This window comes from Lates calcarifer, linkage group LG11, assembly GCF_001640805.2.
Source record: "Lates calcarifer isolate ASB-BC8 linkage group LG11, TLL_Latcal_v3, whole genome shotgun sequence".
Taxonomy (NCBI): Eukaryota; Metazoa; Chordata; class Actinopteri; family Centropomidae; genus Lates; species Lates calcarifer.
The window spans coordinates 3,389,021-3,412,716 of record NC_066843.1 but is presented as its reverse complement, the minus strand read 5'-3'; the positions used below and the strand labels follow the sequence as shown (position 1 = coordinate 3,412,716).

Below are 23,696 nucleotides of genomic sequence, written 5' to 3'. Positions count from 1 at the left end.
TACAAGAAACCCAGGATACAAGATGGAGGATGGGGAACCCATCATAGTTGATATTGTACTTCACTTGTGCAAATTTCAAACAAATTTGTTTAGTCAATTTATTTAGACCCAAATTATATGTAGTAAACCTGGGGCTTTTGGGGCTCGAGGGCCATTGCTCGCTTTGATGACCCAGCCTTGAATGACTACAACTATACTTTCATTTTTTCCACTGGATGAAATTTAGGTCTTTTTAGGTGCTGGGTCAGCCGAGGACATAAAAGAAAGAGTATAATTTTTATGAGCCATTTGCCGTCGCTATCCTATTGGCTACCCTCTACCTACGACGCCTCGAACTCTCCTCTGATTGGTCAGATTTCAACCGGCGGAAAGCGAACTCGTGGTCTGATTGGCCGATCCGTCTGTCTTGGATGTTGGATTTGTAAAAACGGGTACATCTGCGAGTCGCTGTAGGGCGCCGCCGTCCGACATGTCTTGTTTACGGTGAGGTCGGAATACTACCCCGCGGTCCAGCTCAACGTCTCAGGTAAGTTTGTTAAGTGCGATTCAGTTAGTACCACTGTATGCGACTAAACTGCGATCGGAAGATAGTTTCAGTCACCCCTGAAAAAGCGCTCGAACGTTAGGAGATATGACAGCTCCCGGCTACGGCTACTACCTGGTACAGAAACTGTATGTTACACAGTATGAATATCGGCGTTAGCCAAACCATGCCGTGTTAACAACAAAGCTCTGCTACCTAGGTAATATAGACAACTAACGCTATTTTTATGATTACGCCACTGTCCGACATCTATTAACGTTGCCCGATGCTAAGCTACGTTTGCTCATTTATAAAAGTTTGAATATGAGACTGCTCATTCCAGCAACTAGACCCGGTTCAATTTTGATCAAACCGCCGCTTTCATTTGATTGAAAACATTCACTGACACGAATTCGTATTTAATCAGCTTTAAAACCGAATTTTTTCCTCCTTTGTGATATTGCTGTCCTTACCGTCTTAGTTAGCAGGGTCAATGGATGTAGCTAACTTTTCGTAAATGTAGTAGTGCAAGTGAACAAGTGCTGATGTGCCAACGACAATGACTGGCAAAGAGAGAGCTCAAATTAAAAACATGAGTTTTACGAGATTGCCTTCAGCTTAATTATTCTTGTGGCGTTTATTATGAAAATGCGTACAGAAGAATCACAGTTTCAGTCTTAAGGGCTATGATTTAAAACGTATTTGCAGTAGTCCAGTAATCTCGGCCACCCCTAAGTGTAATGAATTGTAATGATTCATACCAATAGAGTAAAACACATACTGGTTCAGAAACAAGAGTAATATTTTTACAAGATATTGTTGCGCTTAATTAACTCTATGAAAGACATTCCTCTTGACTGTGTATGTGTGTAAATCTAAGTCACTTTTCCCAGCAATGGTCCGTAAACACCTCCTAACTGTTGTATTGTCCACTAAATGTTTATTTTCATCTTTCTTGATATTGCCTCTCTTTTTTTTCACGTGTTGTCATAGAAAATCATTTATTTAATCAGTAACTATCTTTTCCCCAAGCAAATATGCTGCAGTTCCCCAGTTCCAGCTTTTCTTTGTTTTTATGTGAGGGTAAATTAAACATCTGTGGCTTTTGGACATGTGGAGATGTTAGCTTGGGGTATTTTCTGACATTGTATATGGCAACTGATTAATCAAGAAAATAATCAGGATTCCGTGCAAAAATGAAAATATAAATTCGTTGTAGGTTTAGTTGTTGTACATGCAGATGTTTAATTTTGAAAAAATAAAGCATATTAAAAAAAATCCTCTTCATTTCAGAATAAACTTCCGTCCCAGAGATCATAAAAGTAAGTGAAATCTCACTTTTAGACCTTTTTTGAAATGCTTTCATACTGATATGATACCCCACATGTTTGTTTTTTTTCTTCCCGTTATTATTTGCAGGAGAGAGAGAGAGCGAGCAAGGGGATGTTGACTTATCCCTCTGACTCACTCCCTCAGATAGTTTGTCCAATGGATGAAGATGCCATTCCCCCAAACCCTTTCTGTAGTGCACCTCCCCACAGTGAACCTTCACCACCTCTCCTCCCCCTTTCCTCCATCACTCCCAGGTATAGTTGTCCTGGCACCTTTTGGTTTCTTTTGCTTTTGCTGTATTTTCCCCCTCCTTGCTTTTAGCACTTTTTTCCTTTATGGGCAGATGGGGTTAGGACTTGCAGACATTGCACACCATGGAAACTGTGACAATATGCCATGATTTTCCATAATCTTTTTGGCCAATACACTACAGATACTGGGAAAATGTACTTCATAGCAATAACTTTATGTGTCTGTTTTTCTCCTGTTGAGTTTTCTAGTATTCTGCTATGCATGGTGCAGATTTAGACAGATCGGGTTATCAGCATTATCAATAATCCTTTGTTCCTGATCTATTGCACAGTCTACGCATGTCATAGACAATTTTTTTTTTTCCCAATACGGGTGCATCTTGCATCCCTAAGATTTACTGCACTCTCTTTTTCTCTCACTGTGTGTGAAACAAAAAATACTACATATTGGCTAAATTGATTTTTTTTTAATTTTATTTATTTTTTATTTTTTGAAACATTCACAGCTGTGCAAATGATGGAATATCTGGACACAGAAGGAGTGGTCGTATTCAAGGGATCAGAGCTCAGACACCTAAAAAGCAGAGCAGCACAGACAGTGGAGCGACTCAGAAACCGTCCAGACAGAATCCATCCCTCACCAAGAGACAAAGGGAGAGTGGAAGCATGGTAAAAGCTTGACTTCAAAACTCTTATTTAGAATTTCTTTACTGTCAGCGTTGAAATGAGTCACTGCTCACACAGCGCCCATGCATTTCTCTGATTTATAGGTGCAAGTGTCGCAGTCCAAGCAGCAGAGAGTTGAAAACACATATGTACATGAGAAGCAAAATGAGGTCAGTTTTGTCTTTACTTGCGCTAGATGTTCTCTCACTCAACCCTCTCTGTTTCTCTGTCGACCTCTATCTCCTTACAGTCTGTCTCCATGGCCTCTTTCATGTAATAAAGCTGTCGGTGTCTAATCTGTTTGTGCAGCAGCTGTACTGTAGGGCTGTGTATGGCAACACTGGAGACCAGTACAGTGTACAGGGTGTGAGGGTTAATTGAGTGATTTAATCCTCCTTCACGGTCTGCTGCATCCGACACAGACGAGCAATCGAGTGTCTTAATATGACCCACTAATGCACAGACTGCAAATATTTCAGAATACAATGTATCTTCATTGTCTCCTCTTTGCTCGTCAGTACATTGTAGTCCAGAACAAGCGTTTCACCTAATGACTAAATAGTTAATCAAGTAAATTGGCTGCTGTGACAGTTGGTTGTTATGAGAACTGCTTTTTTGAAACAGAGGTTTTATTTGTTTTTTTAAATATCTGTTTTCTAAATCTAAATTCAATTTGGTGCAATTTGGTGCAATAAAAAGGAAATTATTAGTTTCCCTATAAAAAAAAAATAGGGGAATTCTGTGTATTAATTCACATTAATCATGAATGTGTAGTGCTTCTTTTAATTTTTTAAAAGGTTTTATTGTTGTCCTTGTTGGTTATAAAAATGGTTAGATCAGCAGCTCAGATGATATCAATATCTTTACCAAAACACAGCTGAAGTTTCTTACAACAAATAAAATATTTGTGTTTATTTTGCAGGATGAATTTGATTTTACTTTTGCAGCGGAGTGCCAAAATAAGTAAGTGTGTGACAGCTAATTTTTTACATTTTGCATTTGCATGCTAATCATTCAATTGCTATGGGAAGTGTTCACTTCTCAGAAATTTTTATTTATGTGGAAAAAACTCCTCACACAATCATTCGTTTTTAGGTGTGTGCAAATTTTATTGTATTATTATGTATTCTACAGCTTTGAAAGAACAGTGAGTAAGAAATGGTAGTTGAAGTGCAGTCATGCCTATGAGCAACTGTGTTCAGAGTCTGTGATTCAGGCCTGGTTTGAGTAGTTTTCCATATGACGCACAGCACCACACTGAAAGGGGATTTAGATGTTCTCATCTTATAAGATTTTCATGAACAGGGAACAATTGAGTGTTAAGTTACCAGATACAAGACCTTGTATTGCAGCAATATACTGATGCTTTCATGAGCAGTGTGTATATACTTGTTTTTCTTTGACATAATGACAGGGTTCCTGCCTTGTGATCTCTGTTTGACAGTCTAATTTCTCTTTTTGTTTTTTATTGAAGGCAAAAGGACCAGAGAAGCCCCCAGAAGAAACCAAATGTCTCTGCTGCAGAAAATGTAGTTGAGCAGGTGGCTGACAACACCACACAGAATCTTGATGCTACTAAATCTGACGTGGATCCATGCGAAGGCTTGGCTGTTGGACACAGTGTTGAAAATGCATCTGGCCCAAAGGGATGGGTGATTGGCCCGTTGTTTCAGTCATTCAAGTCGAAGATGGCCAGTTTCACAGAGATCGTCATGAGTCCCGTTAAACTCTTCAGAGCTAATAGTCCTCCACTGTCCATGGACCATCCAGACAGATTCATTGAATGTGAACCGCAGGCCGATGGATCATCTGATGTTGAGCCAAGCAACATGTTTCAGCCAGTAGAGCAAAGTGAGAATGAAAATCAGGAGGCTGAAGCTAATCAGCAGAGGCTTAGTGATGTAGCAGAAGAACAAAACACAAAAACTGGTGCTCTTAAATATTCTAAAAAAATTAGTGTTTGGTGTGGAGTTGTCAACACACAGCTCTGAACAGGGAGATGAATGTGCAATAACCCAGAAGGAAACAAACTCACCTGATTCTGTGCCTTTGCAAGACAGTCCCTCAGAATCTGCTGGGTCAGTTATTAGGTCCTCAATACTGTTACAGGCCTCCATCAACTCAAGTGCCTCACCTGCATCCAAGTCAAAGATATCCAGTGCAGTGAAGGAGCAAGGACAAGCAGGCTGTCCGGCTGAAACCACTGCCAAGAAAACGTACAGGAAATAAAAGAAATATCTCTAAGCCTCTTTTGTCTGAAGTCAAAGAGGCAGAGTCTGACCCAGAGGTCAGTGATGAGCAGCTCTCTCAGAGGAACTCAGTCAGATCACACCAAGCTGACTCAAGTGATTCTGGCAAAACTCAGTCGTTATCTTCTTCAGACTGTTACACTCAGCTGGGGACAGACTGTCTTCAGCCTGATGATGATGATGTTAGCAAGAAAATAGAAAGTTGCAGCTTAGTTAGACAAAGCCTCTTGAATAACTTAACCGATGGTGCTGATGGAAGGACACTGGAGTCCACTCTGGACACCCAGCAGCTGGAAAATCACCTAAACCCTGACACTTTTTCATCTGTAGGTCTTGGGAGATCAAAAAGGGGGCTGAAACTGTCCTGTCATTCCCAAGAACCAGTGAAGAGGAAAAAGCTGACAGGAGCTGTATGTACAGAGGATACCCAAAACCAAGAGTTCTCAAACGTGGCTTTAGATAGTGGAATATTGAGAGGACAAAGACCACCAAGAAAGGAAGTCATGTCAACAACTACTGTTGTAGATAGTGAAGAAATGAAGCCTGTCAGAAAAAGACAGGCTGTTTCAACGAGATCAAATAGGAAAGGAAAAGGTGGACAAGAAATGCTTCCAATGATAAATGAAGCAGTGTTAAGTGCACAGACTGAAAGTTCCCCTGATGCTATGTTGGTTTGCTCCCTGGATAAAAGCAGTGGTGTGTCAGTGAACAGCAGCAGCAGCAGCAAGACAAAGCCTGGTGGTTCATGCAAAAGACTTAAAACAAGAACAGGTCTGGGTGAACCTGATTTGAACATAGACAGTATGGATCTGGAAACCACCGTAGCCATCACTTCTACCAGACAAACCCAGCAGGAGCCGTTATCAGAAGCGCTCATCCGTCCTATAACGAAGCAGCTACAGAGCACGAGCAGGAGCAGGAATATAAACAAGAAACCACCACTAAAACGGAAATCGCCAGTCCGAAGCGAGTTCAGTGACAGAATCAGACAGCACTTTGGTTTCTACCTCTTCAGAACTATCAATGAAGCCATTAGAACTCACGCCCACAGATTTTAATACCTCTGTGCCCGTTGAAAGAGAGGAGGACTTGAAAACAGGGCTGAACCAGCCGTCCAAGAGATCGAAGAGGGGTTTTAGAGGTGCTGTAAAATCTACCAGAGTCAGATGGGACTCAAGAGACAAAGCAATGTATCAACAATTCTCATTTGATAACCAAAGAAAGCCAGTCTAAAGAAGGCAAAGGTAAAATCTCAACAGACCCTGTATATTTTGAAATGACACCTTTTGAGAGTAATCACCAACCTGTTCCTTCACCCTCCCAGCCTCTTTTAGATTGTTGTGTACAGTTAAATAATGATGTTAAGGAAGTCGTAGATGAGAAAGAAAAGACTGCTGCTTCTGTGGCAGATGAGGTGTCACCCACTGATGCTGAGGATAGTAATCACAGCAGCATTAGTGTCTCTAGGCCGAGGTCTAGTGCAAGAAGAGTTAACATTAAGCCAAGGCGAGCAGATAACAAAAGGAGAAGGTGTCTAGTTTTGCATAGTAGGACACATAAAGATGAAGAGATGACAAACTCGATCGCTATGGATGATGCAGATCTGGGTACAGGGAGTACTCGCTCATCAGAAAACGGCTTTTCAAGGCGCCTGTTACGCAGCTACTCGTGCCCAGAGATCCCCTCCCTCCGTCCTCATGACACACCATGGACTTCTTCTCTGCACTCACCACATCACAGCAGGACTCACACGTCACACCAGCATCAGTCTTCCCACACTCCGTTGGTCTCTCACGCCCACAAATCCGTTCGGCGGGCCCGTCGACACACAGTCTGCAGTGTGGAGGTGGAGAGGGAGATCGCCCCTCTGTGTCTCCGTAAGGAGGTGTACCCATCCAGGAGATCTGCCCCGTATGACGGCGTCACCCAACACCTGTCTCCTTGTCTCGCACTTTCTCCCAGCACTTCTCTCTCAGTTCTGGCGTCCTGTTTCCTTTCTAGCCCCCTTGCTTTCCTTTCCAAGAAAGGCGACAGCACTGGAGCTGCTGCCAGCCCCAGCACTTCCAGCCGTGTTTCGTCTCCCACCTCTTCTTTTTTGACATCCCCACTGAGCTCCTCCACGTGGCACCTCCCACGATTCCTCCAAAGAGGCGACTCCTCTCGTGCTGCCTCAGATTCGAGTAGCAGGTAACGCACTGTTTTTAAATGTGTTAATCTCATGTAATATTTGATAATGCTCAAGCATGTCAGAGCTGTGCTGATATGAACTCTTGGCTTCTTTCCAGCGGGAATCCCTTGGAGTGTGAGGCTGAGAGAAGACAACAGAGTGAGGAGGAGGATGATGGTGAAGACACAAGCTCGTCCAGTCAGGAGTATGAAGATGCTGGGTTGAGAGAGGAGAAGGCTCTGTCTGATTCTGAAATCAAGGTATGCATTAAGTGTGAAAACATCTCCTCTCGCATTAATCTGCGTTATTATTCATTAACAATCTCTCAGCCTCTTTAAAACCTGACATACATTAATTCCCAGATAGATGCATGTTTCTATCACACATTTATATGCATAAGCTTTGTCACAGATTTTTTTTTGTTCATTATAACAGGTGGTGAAAAAGCACGAGGAACGAGGGAAGGTGTCGTCTATCAGAATTAGGAAAACTTTACCCAAACCTCAGAACAACCTGACACCCATGGGCCTGCCCAAACCCATCAGGTATGTACTCCAGAAGCATACACTAAACATCGGAGTTCATTCTTTAACTTTAGAGCAGTGTGTGTGACAAAGTAATCTAAACTTAGAGGTTTATTCAGTAGGTTTTTTCTGGGCTTTCAATTGCAACCCACCATTTTTAAAGACAGGCTTAAAGACAAAGTCAGGTCAAGAGTCAAGAACTTTACTCAATGCTTCACTTACATTTTTCTTCGTTACAGCCAAGAGAGCTGTCAGCAAATAGTCATCTTTAATCATTGTTTGAGGCACTTCTGCTTGTTTCATCATTTTTCACATAAAAAAATTTGCAAGTCATCAAATAAAGTAGATGTCTGTTTCAGTTTGACTTCCTTCTCCGTAAGTACAATGAACAAGCTCAGGTAGAAAGCCAGTGTTAGCTGATACAGGTTACTGTATAAACAAATTCTGAGGCAAGCAGGATAAACGATCATAATTCCTTTGTAGAATAATTCACAGGGAAGCGACGTGCACCTAGGTTGTATTACCTGCCTGACTGATAATCAAATGCTGTAAGCTGCTGTTGAGCTTAAAAGAAATTCTTGTTTGATCATTTGAAGCATTCAGCGCTCTGTTAGTCCCACAGAAATCACTCCTCTGCTACATATGTGAAAGTAGGGCAAATTCTATTGATCACTCTCTGACCTACCATTGAAAGTGATTGTCCACTGAATACTTCCTGATCAATATTCAGACTGACTGAACATCTAACATTGTTCTTTTCTCGTTATGTTACTCTACAGGCTGAAAAAGAAGGAGTTTAGTTTGGAAGAAATTTACACCAACCAGAATTTCAGCAAACCCCCTGAAAGGTAAGGTGTTCTCAAATTTGAGATTGTAAACAAAGGACAAAGAGCTCGGTGCAGCCTTCCTGTGTTCATGTTACCAAGAACAATAAAAAACTGTCTGTATCCACTCCAGCAGCCCCAAAAATAAAACTGACAGATGGATGAATAATGGAGACATACTGCGTCCCAGTTCCATAACTGTATACTCTTCTAAACCATTACTTTATCCAAGACTGCACATGCAGTTACACACATTCACAGCTGGTCACATCTGGTCAATACAACCAGTCTGACCACTGAGCAGCTGAGGTGCACAGGAGCAGTGAGGAAGTGCTGATTTTTCACTTTTGATTTGGCAACCTTCCTTTAGGTCACTTTATTCAGACTTTTATAGTATGCTAGTTTTGTAGTTAGGATACAAAAATCAATATATTTATTATATACTAACAGGAAATCCTGGAGCCCACGTCCACAGTCTATTTTAATTTTCCCTGCTGTGAGCAGCTCCCTTATTTATTCCTGCATCATGCTGCAGAATAGTTACCAATACCACGTTCAAAAATCAAGGGTCCTTTAGTGTGCATAGTAGTTGTTCTGGGTTTACTTAAATGGCACCAGAGGAAAGATCATGTACTCGACTGAATCAGTTTTTAGTTTACTCTGTAATGGTAATGAATAAGTGGTGTTCAGTCATTGTTTGTAATAACCCCCATCCCCTGACTCACTGACTGGAATGTGTTACACACCTTTCAGCCGGCTGGAGACCATATTCGAGGTGCCTCTCAATCGCCGGAATGGTTCTGAGTCGTGGTTTGGCCAGAGGCGTGTGAAACGATTTTTAGAGTTCCTGGAGGTCGGTGAGGCCAGAAAACCAAAGAAGCCACTTGTCGGCGTGGGAAAGCCAGGCGTTTCATCTTCCAGGACCAGACGAGGGGGCTTCACTAAAGACGAACCGTCCCTCAGCGCGCAGGATGTGGACTCGCTGCTCTGTGCCAAGCTCGATCAGCTGAATTTGTGGTTGATAAACGATCAGAAAGACAGTTGACAGATGCCTCCAACATGGCGATAATTTAGCAGCCTTTCAAAAAAAACTGCAGTGCTGTTTGTACAACTGTAACGTATTTTCAACTTGAAGATTTCCATGGGAGTCTTCCAGCGCTTACTTTTGTTTTTTGTTTTTTGTCAGCACAATCAGTGTATAAATGTTGTGGTGACAAGTTATTATTGAAGAATTCTGTAGCATTTGTAGCCTGCAAGTTGAAGAACAATACATCATAGCACCAGAAATGTATTCCATCCTAGAAGTGTGTTATAAACATACTGGTTAAAGGCATTATAAAATTGCTTTATTATCATTGAGCACTCAAACCCTTGCCGTCTGTTTTCCCCGTTGGCCGGTTTCTGTCTTGAAACAAAAGTTGACGTCCCTGAATTGAACACTTGTACAGTATCATATTTTCACCCCCAGAGCATTTGAAAATCTCCCTGTAAAGGTGAGTGTTAGTGACGTTTTGCTAATTAACGTTTCTTTTCAAAAACGATAATGCAGATTACATCAAATTTCTGATTTGAAAGGACGCAGTGTATTAATTAAGTGGTAGTAACCTTGCAGCATCATTGTAAGTTCTTTATAAAGGCAGCTATTTTTTATTAAATGCTGAACATAACTTTGAAACATGCCAGCAAGAGATTTGCGTTCGCTGCAACCAATTTCACAACCAAGTTTCTGTCCTTGAAGTTTATGTACAGCCAAGTGTGTCTGCAGATAGATGGACAGTGTAAATCCTTTTATTCAGCTCAGGGCAGACCCTGTTCAATTATCTTGAATTATTTGTTTGTAAGTTTATGGCTAAAGAGGATTTTGTTGTATAAAATGTGACCTAGAAATAATACAGCGCTCCAGAGGGCATTTCGAATCAGATTCCACTACTGGTTGTCTTTTTATTACCTGTGGTTCTCTCTGGATTGTTTTGTGGTTTCTATATTTGTATTGCAAATGTAACTTCTTGATAAATTGCCTATGTATGTTTTTGGTTTCTTTGCCAAATTTAATGAGGTTGCCTTAACTGTATGATTTTGTTTAAATAGATGTTTTGTAGGCGTGTTTGTAATCGTCAAGTTATTATTATTTTTTAATGAGGGCATGTCAAGATGTTTCAAGCAACTCAGAGCACAAAGGTTTTTGTCATTTTATTATAAAATGTTATATGATTGTATAAAAATACAACATATCGATACGTTACGATACATTAATAAAGCTAATATGGTAAAAATGCAATAATGCCAAGGAAACGTTGGCACAACAGGAGCAGGATGTTGTGAAGAAGCACTGCCATGATCACTGCCATGCCATGTTATTTCCAGTACAGACCCAGTCCTTCATCAACAGGTGTGTGTGTTTCACATTCACAGACTAATTTATTAACTTTTCTAGTAACTGCAAGTATATAAACGTCTAAAATAAGTACGGTAAACAGTAATGGTGTTTATGGTGCCAGAATATTAAGAATTGGGTCAGTACTGGGAAATAACCATTATCTTTAATACATAATGTATATGCGTTATCTAGTGTCATGTCTCAAACTATAGGTAATGCTGGATTTTCTATGGTCATTTAGATTTGGATTTGTCCATATGTTCATATATTGGTAAATAAATATTACAGCGTATAAGAAAACATGGAAAAATGTTTAATACTATGTTGTTCCTTGTGTAAAAAGTATAAATGGTTAAGAGGAAGCACAGAAGTGTAAACTGGAGCAGCAGCACAGATGAAGGCCAAAGCTGTGTCTCGTGTAACTTCCAGTTTCTTCACGCCTTCATGGTTTTTTAGTCACCGATAAGCAGCTTTGTGTTGTCTCCTTTTTCTCTATAAACATCCAGAATCAAAAGAGCCGCTCTGTCTGTTTCCCCTCAGTAGAAGCTTATCAAAGTTGGTCAGTCTTGCAGAGTGAGAAGATATGAGCCCAGTGCCAGCAGGATGGGGATTGAAATCAGAATGCCAACCCACGTCACCACAGAGATGATGCCCAATTTTCGCGCCTGTTGTGAAAACTTTGCCGCTGTCTCTGGATCTTCTGTTTCCTCAGCCTGTCGACATAAAGACAAAGACAATATGTTAAATTAAAGGTTAAATAAGTGTCCCAAACCTGCCACTGCTGTAAATGTAGAAAATAATAGGAACTGCAGAATCAACTGTTTTCCCCCTTTTAATATTCTTTTATTTCTGATCTTATTACAGCCCAATATACTGAGAAATCTTAACAGTGTTAGATATGTTATCTGGGTTACACAGGAACAAATATATGTCCCTTTTATGCCTTGATGTGATCTGTGTGAAACATAAATTGCTCCTATTGCTCCTAAAACAATGCTCACATGCCTCTGAACATACTGGTAGAGCTTCTTGTGTTCATATTGGCAACAAACAGATGAGAACATTTCCTCATTCTGTGTAAAATGTGTGACCGCATATTAACTTGTAGGTTAAAAAAAAAAAGTTCAAGTTAGACTAAAACATCGAGTTCATATCTTCCATATTTAACTGTCTTTTAATGAGGGACAATGAGGGAATTTTGTCTTTAAAACTGAAACTCTGGAGGATTTTCCTTTGAGTTGTCTGACTCCAGATACTGAAGCAAAATCCTGGCTTCAGCTAAACTTAAATTTTACACCAAACTGTGGAATTTGTTCCCCTGACGACACGTTTTTTCAAACTGTCAGCCGCGCAGCAGAGGGCTTTGACATTTTGATTGATGAGTGAGAAAAAAACCGAGTCAGACAGCAAAATACCTTGACTGAATTAATCAAAGCTTTGATTCCGATGCAGGAGATCCCGCAGATGATGCTGCAGATGGCCAGTGTCCTGTGGTGCTTGTCATCGCAGCAGGACGCGACGCCCCGTCCAGAGCTGGTCACCTGATTGCAAGTTTCACCTGACGTCGGTACGGTTTGCAGTGGGACCACTTCCTCCATCTTTACACAGGTGTGAGGTGAGTCAGCCATGTCTGGAAAACGTGACAGCAGGTTTTAAGAAAGGTTTACCTGAGTAATATCATTAATACTAAAACCTGAGTGTCTGAGAGTCGAGTGGCTGATTTATAGTTTTAACTTTGTCCACACTTAGATAGAATTGTTTGCTTTTCAAAACACAGGAACTGGTTTCACCTCTTATCACAGGACAAACCCTGTGTAACTAAATGTTTGATTAATTACAGTAATGTTGAGACAGGATGCAACAGATGATCTCAGAGTTTTATGTCTCATTGACCTCATGGATCGTATTTGATTTATTCTATTTCTGTTCCTGCTCCCATCCTGAAAACAATGAGCTGATAACTGACGTCACCTCCAGTTAACGTCACAGTGACAGAGTCTCCCTCTGCTATCAAACCTGAACATAGCTGAATAATTACTCTACATGCAGTCTGCCAAAAACCTAATGACTTAATGACTGTTTGCACAATAACAAAACTCCACACAGAGTTATGGTTTGGTCAAACTGTCAGGAGTAGACTGAGTTAACCACCTCTTAAATCTGGCACACATGTTTTTTGGACTCATTATGAACACATCAGGATCAATTGAAGCATATACAGTTGTCAACATGGTCCAAAGGGAGCATGTGTGTTTTCAAGTGTTTGAAAATGATTATTATTTCCTCTGTCTGCTGCTGCTGCTTTGGTTTACAGTTGATGTGGTTTGTTGTGTCTAACACTGAGCAAGAAAATCACAGTTCAAAAGAATTTAAAGTCTAAACAAGTCTCTCCAAATACCCAGACGGTATTTAATCCTTTTTTAGTGAATGTAGAAGTTTCTCTTGAAGGGGTATTTCCACCATGAAACAGAAAGTACCCTGTGTGTGGTGTAACATAGGACAGTTTAAAGTGTTCCTTGTTAGTCATACAAAAATGAAAAAGCCTGAAAAACGTGTAGTGTCACACTTTAACAGTCTGTAAACCTCCTGCTTGGCTGGTAGCTATGTGGAAAAATGAAAACACAAAATGTGATTTATCTAATCTCTGGTTTGATCTAAGCACTGCAGGCATACTCTGCATGTTTGTCAGTTAGCAAAATGTACCAGCAGAGTTGAACTGAGTTACACATTGAGTTACACACTGAGTTACACAGGCCTGTGAATCATTTGTAGTGAGAAACTACAAGGTTGTCTGGGTTGTATTCGCAAATGTAGGAATGTGGATTACTAAATGAAAGTTGACTGATTCTGAAGTTTCTTTTCTGTAAATATACACAAGTGAAAACAAAAGCTTGAACGTAGTTCTTGAAGACAACAGTGACGTGAATATCAAACTGAGCAGCTGTTACAGTTTAACACAATTAAACCTCATTTCAGGCCTAAATTCTTACTTTAAAGTACAAACCTGATCAAATTTAAAAGGTGCTGTTTTGAATCGGTTCCTCAGTCTGACTGTACTCCTTCAGTAAAACCAGCGATTCCTTAGTTTGTCCAGTGTGTTATTTATTTTAGTAGGCAGGTGTATTCTCTTCTTCTTCTTTACAGGATTCCAGTTTAAGGTGACACCTTTTCTTTTAAATGTAAAAGTCTCAGTTAAGATTTCCACACATGGTCATCTAAACACCAATCCTGCCGCTGTAGTAGGAATCAACAGCCCCGAGTCTGACCTGTCCCGGTGAGAGCCAGAGTGCCATATAAGTTGTTTAGTGACAGGACTGAGAGCCGGGACTGAAACCCTGTGTGAAACCTCCACACCCATTTACTGTGTCGCTCTTTCCTTTTCTCTCTGTCTCACCCGCCCACATCGAACGTTTCTAAACCCCTTTGTTCACCCGGTTACGTTAGTTCTCATATTCTGTTTCTTGTGTTCGACTTCCTGCCTCCGTCCTTAGTCACAGTGTTACAACCTTTCCCTCGTGTCTTTCCCATACTACATTCCACAGGACTGGGGAGAGGTGTGTCAGCACTTGTCTCGCCTCAGGGCGAAACAGCCACAGTGACTGTTTTCTAAATTCATCTTGGAGGAGTAAACAGACCTCAGTTCATTATCTTTTCACACATAACAACAGAAACAATCTGCATCTTATTTCACTCTGAAACGTGTGCTTGTCCGAGCAGAGCGTCAAACGAGGCCTGTTCTTGTACCTCAGCGTGTCTGGTCTCCTGTCATCCCTTTGCTTTATTACGCAGAGATAAGACATGCAGTGTTGACTCTCCCTTGGTGCAGTGATTGATGAATACCTCACTGCATTTTTTCAGGGCTGACACCACCCACTCTACACTACACCATCTGATGGACAGCCAGATCTTCCCTGGTGGCTTTCCATCCATCACCAGACCCAGTTTCTGCTCTATACACTGATTATAATCCATCCTATCAGGTGCATTCCTCTCTCTCCTCTCTCTTCTGCTCTGGTTATGATCCACTTTATTATCTCAGGGTAGAGTAACTTCCGTCCTGATGGTGTTCATTCCCAAAATTATGAAATTTCACATCAGTTCCCAAAGAGAAACCAGCAGAGTCACCTCCATACCTCCGACTGTGACCGGGAAATGAAACTAAACTAAAAGTGACTCACAGTCTGGGCCTCTGTCGAGATGATTTATGATAGAGTTAATTGAAAGATCAAGGTCATGTATAACCAAATGGGTTAATCTTTTTATTCCTGCAGGACACACACCTCTGGATTCAGCACTATAGACGCATGTTGTGTGGACAGATGTGGTTCAAATCTGCAAAGCTAGATTTTAAACTCAAGCAAACATATGAAAGTTTACAACAATATCATGTGTTACAGACTGATTTCATGTTGCAGTCTTAAAAAAGACTTGGCAACTTGAACTTGAGTTGAATACAGGCAGTGTAACGTCTCCTCAATAAAGTGTTGCACATACAAAATAACCTGTATGTGATATTTAAAACATTATTTTATTTTTATTTTTCTGCTTCACACAGTCTGAGACCACATGTCTCTCCCTCTTTATAATGATAATAATGTACTGCTGTTCATAACAATGGACACAATTTCTCGTACAATGAACTCTCTTATCTCCCTGTCGGAGCCCCGCCCCTTATTCTCTCTCCACCAATCAGTAACCTCCAAACTGTGAAGGCGGAAAATAACACGGAAATACCGCATAGAAAACAAGACACGTCGGCTGTGTTCAACAACACGTATGTGCAGCCACAATGGGTCATAACTGAACATATTCTAGTGAATTTCAGACTGCAGCATTGTTGTGTTTGTTAGTTTAGTCACCGCCCATCTGTTTTTCGCTCCTAAATGGAGAACGATAGCGGTGTGCTGTTGGCCTCAGAGAGATATGGCAGTGCAGAGTCCTGGAAGTATTTTGCAAAGGATGGAGTGGTGGAGAGGAGGAGGGATGGCAGTGGAGGTGAATCGAGAGGAACCTCTGTCGTTGGAGTTTTTAAAGTGAGGATTTACCACGTGTCCATGCTGCAACATCGACTGTCCACACACCAGCCTCTCAGTGGCCTGACATTTCAAAACTTTTCATTTCAGAGTGTGTTTCTGCCTCAAGGCTACCCAGAGAGTGTCAGTGGAGATTACCTGCAGTACCAGTTCTGGGATACTGTGCAGGTACAGCAGGAGAAACCACAGCCATGGAGATCATTAATATCCCCTTTGGACTGAAACTGTCCTCTCACTCTCTCCTCTCTGTCAGGCTTTCTCCAGCTCTCTGTCAGGGACTCTGGCCACTCAGGCCTCTCTGAAAGGAGTCGGCGTGGGAAACCAAGAGGCGACAGTAGCTGCAGCCACAGTCACCTGGTTATTGAGAGGTGAGGTGACTTAGAAAATACAACAAAATTGCAATACTCTTGTTTCATCAGTGCAGCTTGTAAAATATTGTCTTCCCCTGCAGATGGAACGGGCATGTTGGGAAGAATCCTCTTCGCCTGGCGGAAAGGGTACACTCATGTTTGTGTTTTTATTCAGCTGGGAGCTTCTAATTTTTTCCTTTTCTTCATGCTCCTATTTCACTGATGACAGTTCCTCTTTCTTTGATCAATTTCTTTGTCTCTGTCACAGGAGTAAACTGGACTCTGAGGCCAAAAAATGGAGGTAAGCACCACATACAGGCTCTACATTTTGAGGACTTGGTACGTCTACACATCATCTTAAAAACTATTTTATGTTTCATGTGTCCTTTAAAATTTCTTACCAGGCTTTTTGCTGATGTTCTCAACGACATTGCCATGTTCATGGAGATACTGGCTCCATACTTTCCTCCTTTCTTCACCCTGATTGTGTGTACTGCAGGAGTATTCAAGGTACAAATATCTTCAGATAACTTCTCAAAAAAACTGCTAAGCTAAGCAAGTAAGAAGTTTTTGCATGTATTATTTAGTTTGTCAGAAACGATGTGGGACCAGGCCACACATCTAAACACCAGAGACAAGAAATTCAACTTTCTAAAGGTTGAATAAGACGATTATCAGAATTTAAACTGGCAGATTTTCTGCTGATTTACTAAAGATTTGATCAACTTGTTTTATGACTCCTGATGAATTTGAGCTGAATAAACACCAACTGAACTTGGCAGTATTATATGTGTGTGTTTGTCTTCTCCAGTCCATCGTTGGAGTGGCAGGCGGAGCGACCAGAGCTGCTCTGACTGTTCATCAGGCTCGCAGAGACAACATGGCGGACATCTCTGCCAAAGATGGCAGTCAGGTACTTTTATTGGTTTGTTTTTAACTATGACTCATATTTTTGTCTAAAAAAAGTACAGTAGCCCAGGTGTTATTAAGACGATGGCTCTGTTCTGTTTATGTGTCTCTGAACCAGGACCCTAAAACCAAAGCTATTAACTTTCAGCTGGACTTCTCCCACTGTGGCACATCAGAATGCTGTTTTAGAGATGAAGATTTCTTCGTTTTAATTAATAAAAACACTTAAAATAAATTTACAAAATCATGAAAACATGTCTTTTATTTTCCACAGGAGACTTTAGTGAACTTGGCTGGACTGCTGGTCAGTTTGATACTCATTCCCCTCGTCACTAATAATCCAGTGTAAGTGTTGTTATGTCTAATCAATATAATCTCGCTCAGGGAGGCTGTCTGATTCATTAACGTTCCTGTCTTTAATATCATCCACCTCCATTTCCCTTCTCTCTGTCTTCCCCTCAGACTGACTCTCAGCCTCTTCTTCCTCTTCACCACCCTCCACCTCTTTGCCAACTACAAGGCTGTGCGTTCGGTTGTCATGGAAACCTTCAATGAGGCGCGGCTTTCGATCGTGTTGCAGCACTACCTGAGTGACAAACGAATCCTGAGTCCACCAGAGGCCAATCGAAGAGAGCCAGTTTTCTTGGGTAAAAAAAATGTGATGATAAATTTAATGAGTTTTCTCAGGTGTCCAGTTGTAGATGCATTGAGACAGAGCTGTAATATGTCGATTCTGTTCATTGAAGATTATTAAATCTTGTGTGTCTTGTCTGTTTTTTTCCAGAGTTTAGGAAAACGGTGCCAATCAAACTCGGAGTGAGGCTACAGGAGGTTGTGCAAAGGTAATTTCATCCAGTATTTTTGCTTACAGAATGAAAAATTACAAACAGTAAAAGTTCAACACAGCTGAATGTAAGTCTTATTTTGCAGCCCAGAGGAACTTCAGTTGGCTTTGAAGAAAAACAACATGCCTTACCTCTTAGGAATGAGAGACGGTATGTCAGGCTTCTTCCACAGAATAACAGTGTGTCGAATGAAATACTTAGAATGTGTTTTTAACCAAGCTGTCCTCCTCCCAGGGTGCGTATGTGTTTGTTTGGGACCAGAGGCGTCAGTTCATGATGAAATCAGGGCAATGTGCCAGGCCGTGTGGATCAGCAGCAAGCTGAGCCCTCCAGCTTCCACAGAAACTCCTACACAACAACAGCAAAGTGAGGCTTTACCTCCATTAATAGAGTAGCAGAGGTGCTTAAGTTAAACTCTTTCAAACAATTAAACTTTTTTTAAAAGGTCACTGGGAAATGGTGCATGAGAGTCACAAGCTGATGGATGCAATTTTCAATCCATTTCTCAAAGGTGAGCCCACACAAAACTGTTTTAACCTACAAATAATCAGCTTTATTTAATTTAGCTTTACTTTTTTTGTACCAATGAAATCATGATTTTACTCTAATTTTCCAGGTGTGGAAGCAGCAGGATGGGACACAAAACGAACTCTGCTGGACTGGGATGAGTGGAGGGTGGAGTGGAAATCTAAAAGCAACTGAGCTTCAGGAAATTGTCATTGTTTATACTACATTGTTTAACATCTATTAAACAATGAGATTTTTTAAATACTCCTAGTTTGATTCATTCTGTGTTCAAATCTCAACAGGGATGTATTAGTTTTTATAATCTATATTTTGTACAGAAATATTTAGATTTTTTCGACGGCTAATTAAAAAAACTGAAGAATCAGTGAGCAAAGTGTCATGATTTGATTTATTTTAATGCCTTGTTCTTGCTTGTTAATGTGAAAAAATGCATTCACTCAAGGACGGGGGCGCTATTGAGCCTTCATAGCTGAATAAAACACCACGAAGAAGAACACAAAACCGGTTGCATCAAGTTAGCAATATTCTGTAGAGTAATCGCGGAAAATAAAAGTATTTAGGCTCAGTGAAGATGAGTAATATTTGCCGTTGAATGTAGTTTTATCGCGAGATTTTAATATGCAGCGGAAAACTACTACTTCTGTACTGCTGAATACACTGTAAGTAAGTAAGATTTTAAAAACGAACGCTTTCAAACGTGTCATGCGGCTATTACTTTGAAATTTCTAACCGGAAGTATGTTGTATTGTTGCTAACCTGACCGTTCGTTCAAACAACTGGTAACAACAAAATCAGTTTGTTTGGTCGTAAATTGGCTGAAATTGTTTACAAAATGGGAAGGTATAAATGTGCCTACAGCTGTGAAAGCTCCAGCGATTCAGATATGAAGTTTTTTAAGTAAGTTTTCAATATTAGTAACTATTTGTCACCCGATGTTAGCTAGCTAGCAGAGTAACTGTAGAGCTAGCAATAAGTATTGAGATTAGTTATTAGAGTTTTATTGCTGATGTAACTACGTTTGATGTAACTACGAATTCAAGAAATATTTAATAAACTTTTCTCCCCCTCGCAGCAGAGAAGATATGTGGTTTTTGGCTGCTGTAGTGGATGTTATACACTTTATCAGTTTAGAGTTGTTTAAATGAGTTGTGTGTTACAACAGGTTTCCACTTTACCATCCCCGAAAACTCAAGAAATGGCTTACCAACATGAAGTGGAAGGACTGGACCCCGTCCCGCTTCTCTGCGCTGTGCATCAACCATTTCGAGGAGCAGTGCATTGACAGAACAGGCAAATGTGTGAAACTCAAACAAGATGCAGTTCCCACCATATTTCCACCCCCTGATGACACACAGAAAAAGGTGTGTACGAAGTTACTCAGCGTCAATGGAGCGTTCAGAATTAAAAAGCAGATGCTTCTTTGTGTGGGAAAAATAGTATCAGGACAAGACAGCTCCCAGATCATATGTATTTGACAATGAATGCTACTAGGCCACTGGCTTTCTTTAAAATCCTCTTCATCTGTTCTCACATGCAACTACTGTCACTGTCTCCCTGATGTAGGCATCCATCAAACCAAGAAGTAAGAGAACAAAGGTGAGAACATATGGTAACTTAGATTATTTTTAAAACTCAATGACAGTAACATCTGTGCTGTCATTATTCAAGCTGTTCTTCACATCACATATTGTAGTTTATAAGCACAATTAATACAAACTTCCAAACATTCATTGTGTTGTTTCCTTGTGTTCTGAACCCAGGCACATGGTAAAGCCTCACAGACGAGCGCAGCTCAGTCTCTGACAACCGCCCCCGCCTCGGCAAAGCGAAACGTCCAGAGCAAAGAGACCAGCCCGGCAGAGGAAGAGCCTGCAGGGTATGTTGCTGCATTTTACTGACTGTGCATTTATGAGGCTGACAGGTGTCCACTTTGAGCTGGGAATGTCGGATTATGTGTGGTGGAGTTTGCGTTCAGGATGTTTACAACATGTTGAGAGGCCAAAGTCTCCAGGGTTTTTCTGATGATGGTGATAAGCTTGTTGCCTCCTCACTAGAGAAGGACACCAGCTGTTTCCTGCTGTGCTTTCCCCAGAGGTGCTTGGCCTTGACTCCACTCTGAGAGATGTGGGTGTGCACTGTGCTTCAGATCTGAAGTGCATAGCTTTGTCTCTCGCTCAGATATGCAGGATTCAAATGAAAGGATGCTGCCGTAGGTCTCACTGCAGAGTGGGCTGGATCGTACCTTGGTTTTGATGTAGCTGATGCCATCTGAGAACAAATCATAATCAGGAGCTGAAGTTTCCTGTAAAAAATCATAATTGATGGATGCAATAAGTATTTTAAGTGTCAATCAAGGTCTGACGTGAACTGAGCTCCTCTCACAATAGATTGTTTCCTCTTTAATGTGTTGACCTTTTCTGTTTCTATCGTCAGAGGCAAAGACTCAAAAAAGTCTGACAAATGGAGGATTATAGTTGATGAAGGGCTGATGAAGATTGAGTCATTTCCCCATTTCTTCCATGGAGATTACTGTGTACCACGGGTGAGTTATATTACCATATATATTACAATTACTAAGCAGTGTTTAAATAACTAAATATTGTCCCTTTGTCAACAACAGGATATTCAGTGGGCTCCAGATGATAATTTCAATGTGAGTCGATGACATAATTTTAGACTTTTAAATTACAGTAATTACATTTTTATACTCTGACCTGTGTATTGTGATGTATTTAATCACATGGTTTTCTGACATTTTCACAGACAGAATGTAAAGATCCTGAAAACATGATAGAGGTAGGTCTGTTAACTATAGTAAACACAAACAGCAGCAACTGGGATTATTACTGGATCAAGGAGTATGATGATTTGATATAATGTTGTGATTGCAGGTCAAAGAGCCGTGGCAGTGGCTTGGTCTGGATGTCAGAGGACCCCTGCCTCAAACACTGAACGGACACAAATACATTTTAACTGTGACAGATTATTATTCCAAATGGGTGGAGGCTGTGCCCATGCAGTCGTGCCTCCCTCCACATGTGGCGAAACACATCGTAGATATCATCTCCCACTTTGGATACCCGCTCAGAATCCTCTCCAGACTGCCTCATGACATAGTCCACAAAGTGAGTGCACGGCTGACTGACTGAAACTCTCATATTGTTATAGGGAACATACATGTCCTAATCAGTGTCTCACATATGTGTTCTGTGTGAATGTATCTCCATCTCCATGCTAGATCAACAGAGAGCTAAAAGATCAGCTGAAGGTCACTGTCGCTCTTGTCGTCTATCATCAGCAGACCGGCACTGCAGATTTGATCACACAGCAGCTGATTGACAGGTCTGCATTTACAGTACACAACAAAACCGAGCACACAATACATGTATTATTGTTAAGTTGAAATGTATGTTGTTGTGTTCTGCTGCTTCCCAACAGGATGGTCAGTGATCTAATAGAAGAGCATGCAGCTGAGTGGGATGTCTTCCTGCCTGCCAGGGTTTTCAGTCTGTGTTTCAAAGAGCACTCAAACACCAAGGAGAGGCCTTTTTCAGTGCTCTGCTGTAGAGGACTGGAGCCTGTCCAGTCCCCCAGAGGACTGAATGTAAGTGGAGCTTTTGAATATTCAGAGTTTTGATGAGTTGTTGTCTGTCTGTAAAATGACTCTTATGCTCTCGCCTCTCTGGTCCACAGTACGCTTATTCCAAACTCAGAGAGAGTGCTTTCGTGGTTAGATAGATGTTTGAAGTTTATTGGGTGAGTTGTATATATTTAATATAATGTAGAATTTTACAAACAGGTAATTTAACAGTGATGTACAATTTGTCTTACTCCGCATTATTATTTTGCAGGTCAGTGAAAGTAGAAACCAAACCAGTCTTTATGAACAGACAGGAAGGAAGAATATTTTTGGGACATGGAAGTGTTCTGACTCAGTCAAGGACTGTTATGTAGAAGTGCTGGTGCACCACAGGGTGAAGGAACACAGGAACCCTGGTAGTTTGACCAGGATGAAGACTTTGCTGGCTGGAGATACTGGAGATAAAACAGCAAAGATAAACAGCAACTAACACAGGACTCAACCTCTTCAGTCTAAAATAAGTTTTGGCTTTGACTTTTTCGCTTTTTTTTGACCCGTCAACTCAATACATGGCTGTTTTCAGTTGACTTTTTTGTCATATTTTTGATGTCAAATTGTAAAATGCAATGTAATGACTGAGCAGTTTGGTACCAGAGAGGAAGCCAACATCAGATCAGCTGAGCCCATGGATTTCTTTTATTACCAAAAAAGTCATTGTTAGTCCAGACAATCCAGGCAATTTAAGGCTGTTTCTTTTGTCTATGAAAACAAAAAACATGCCAATAAACTTGTCTTTAAAAATAATGAGACAGAAATATTCCTGTGTGATTAGTATTTTGTCAGCAGCACTTATTGTCAACACCATAAATTCAGAGAGTGGTAACATGTCAGACGTTACACATGATCCAGTCAGCAGGTGCAGAATGTAGTACATTGGCATCATAAGAAACACATCTGCTAAGCCAGAGTTGCATCTGCAGCTGCAGCTGCAGCCAGTGTCAAGATGAGTCACAGCCTCTGTGTTTACAGTTTGCAGTGTTGAAGTAAAAGCACTGCAGTAATATGGCATCTTTTCAAGAGCTTGTTTAACTGCAATCCTTAAATAATTACTTCCAAAATAAATGTTTACCTTGTTCTGTGCTGCTGACCTGTCAACCAAACCACAAAATCATAAACATCATGAGATAAAAACAAACTGTGATCCCAGACATCTTGTGACACCTCGTCTGATTTGTCGGTGTCTCTCAGCTGCTGTGGGTTCAGCTGCTCCACTTGCTGTGGTGACAGCTGCTGAGAGGAGGAAATGAAGTCCTCTCACACAAAGACTCAGCTATGGTGAAAAGAAACACACCTGTTTGTTTCACCAGGGAGTGGGACATGATGAAGGTTTATAATGATGAAGCTCTGTTCACTATAGCTTTGATCCTACAAAACTGTACCATTGCTGACTCCACGGGGAAGAATGATGCTTTATGAGAAACCACAGTATTTAAATACATTCTTTGTTGAGTTGTGTGTGGTTATTTTTGATGTTAGAA

At 40.9% G+C, this 23,696-nt stretch overlaps 3 protein-coding genes and 1 long non-coding RNA gene across 5 annotated transcripts; 3 read left to right on the top strand and 1 right to left on the bottom strand.

Annotated features, from left to right (window-relative positions):
- Nucleotides 1-401: 401 nt before the first annotated feature.
- On the top strand, nucleotides 402-9,904 carry prr14 (proline rich 14). Of its 2 annotated transcripts, none has more exons than XM_018672215.2 (11): nucleotides 402-526; nucleotides 1,817-1,845; nucleotides 2,000-2,109; nucleotides 2,613-2,775; nucleotides 2,877-2,942; nucleotides 3,695-3,735; nucleotides 4,247-7,208; nucleotides 7,307-7,448; nucleotides 7,624-7,733; nucleotides 8,492-8,560; nucleotides 9,290-9,904. In XM_018672215.2, the coding sequence occupies exons 7-11, from the start codon at nucleotides 6,298-6,300 to the stop codon at nucleotides 9,579-9,581; spliced, it is 1,524 nt and encodes a 507-aa protein (XP_018527731.1). In that variant the 5' UTR covers nucleotides 402-526; nucleotides 1,817-1,845; nucleotides 2,000-2,109; nucleotides 2,613-2,775; nucleotides 2,877-2,942; nucleotides 3,695-3,735; nucleotides 4,247-6,297; the 3' UTR covers nucleotides 9,582-9,904. The 2 variants fall into 2 exon arrangements, with proteins under 2 accessions (XP_018527731.1, XP_018527730.1); XM_018672214.2 differs by having other exon boundaries at nucleotides 1,943-2,109.
- An 807-nt stretch (nucleotides 9,905-10,711) lies between these two features.
- On the bottom strand, nucleotides 10,712-14,356 carry LOC108880628 (uncharacterized). The gene is made up of 3 exons (XR_001960515.2): nucleotides 13,918-14,356; nucleotides 12,329-12,543; nucleotides 10,712-11,626 (listed from the first exon to the last, which is right to left on the bottom strand). It is a non-coding gene; the product is annotated as an uncharacterized LOC108880628 (long non-coding RNA).
- Nucleotides 14,357-15,622: 1,266 nt separating this feature from the next.
- On the top strand, nucleotides 15,623-18,952 carry rusf1 (RUS family member 1). The gene is made up of 14 exons (XM_018672125.2): nucleotides 15,623-15,946; nucleotides 16,037-16,114; nucleotides 16,200-16,314; nucleotides 16,398-16,443; nucleotides 16,565-16,597; nucleotides 16,701-16,806; nucleotides 17,108-17,209; nucleotides 17,480-17,550; nucleotides 17,668-17,852; nucleotides 17,990-18,047; nucleotides 18,136-18,200; nucleotides 18,285-18,416; nucleotides 18,496-18,561; nucleotides 18,667-18,952. Exons 1-14 carry the CDS (start codon nucleotides 15,797-15,799, stop codon nucleotides 18,750-18,752), a joined length of 1,293 nt encoding a protein of 430 aa, XP_018527641.1. The 5' UTR covers nucleotides 15,623-15,796; the 3' UTR covers nucleotides 18,753-18,952.
- Nucleotides 18,953-19,322: 370 nt separating this feature from the next.
- Nucleotides 19,323-22,975, top strand: zgc:153292 (uncharacterized protein LOC100003014 homolog). Its single transcript, XM_018672159.2, has 12 exons — nucleotides 19,323-19,475; nucleotides 19,741-19,939; nucleotides 20,142-20,174; nucleotides 20,339-20,454; nucleotides 21,012-21,120; nucleotides 21,199-21,231; nucleotides 21,342-21,374; nucleotides 21,470-21,703; nucleotides 21,817-21,920; nucleotides 22,017-22,182; nucleotides 22,272-22,334; nucleotides 22,430-22,975. Exons 1-11 carry the CDS (start codon nucleotides 19,411-19,413, stop codon nucleotides 22,314-22,316), a joined length of 1,137 nt encoding a protein of 378 aa, XP_018527675.1. The 5' UTR covers nucleotides 19,323-19,410; the 3' UTR covers nucleotides 22,317-22,334; nucleotides 22,430-22,975.
- Nucleotides 22,976-23,696: the final 721 nt, after the last annotated feature.

What these genes read in the sequence shown, in the direction of transcription:
- prr14 (XM_018672215.2), top strand. Translation starts at nt 6,298, where the DNA reads ATGACACCTTTTGAGAGTAATCACCAACCTGTTCCTTCACCCTCCCAG. An exon ending in GGCCTGCCCAAACCCATCAG is followed by an intron (nt 7,734 to 8,491) that starts GTATGTACTCCA and finishes GTTACTCTACAG; the next exon opens with GCTGAAAAAGAAGGAGTTTA. An exon ending in TTCAGCAAACCCCCTGAAAG is followed by an intron (nt 8,561 to 9,289) that starts GTAAGGTGTTCT and finishes CACACCTTTCAG; the next exon opens with CCGGCTGGAGACCATATTCG.
- rusf1 (XM_018672125.2), top strand. Translation starts at nt 15,797, where the DNA reads ATGGAGAACGATAGCGGTGTGCTGTTGGCCTCAGAGAGATATGGCAGT. An exon ending in CCTCTTAGGAATGAGAGACG is followed by an intron (nt 18,201 to 18,284) that starts GTATGTCAGGCT and finishes TCCTCCTCCCAG; the next exon opens with GGTGCGTATGTGTTTGTTTG. An exon ending in TCCTACACAACAACAGCAAA is followed by an intron (nt 18,417 to 18,495) that starts GTGAGGCTTTAC and finishes TTTTTTTAAAAG; the next exon opens with GTCACTGGGAAATGGTGCAT.
- zgc:153292 (XM_018672159.2), top strand. Translation starts at nt 19,411, where the DNA reads ATGGGAAGGTATAAATGTGCCTACAGCTGTGAAAGCTCCAGCGATTCA. An exon ending in CTCCAGATGATAATTTCAAT is followed by an intron (nt 21,232 to 21,341) that starts GTGAGTCGATGA and finishes ACATTTTCACAG; the next exon opens with ACAGAATGTAAAGATCCTGA. An exon ending in CTCATGACATAGTCCACAAA is followed by an intron (nt 21,704 to 21,816) that starts GTGAGTGCACGG and finishes TCTCCATGCTAG; the next exon opens with ATCAACAGAGAGCTAAAAGA.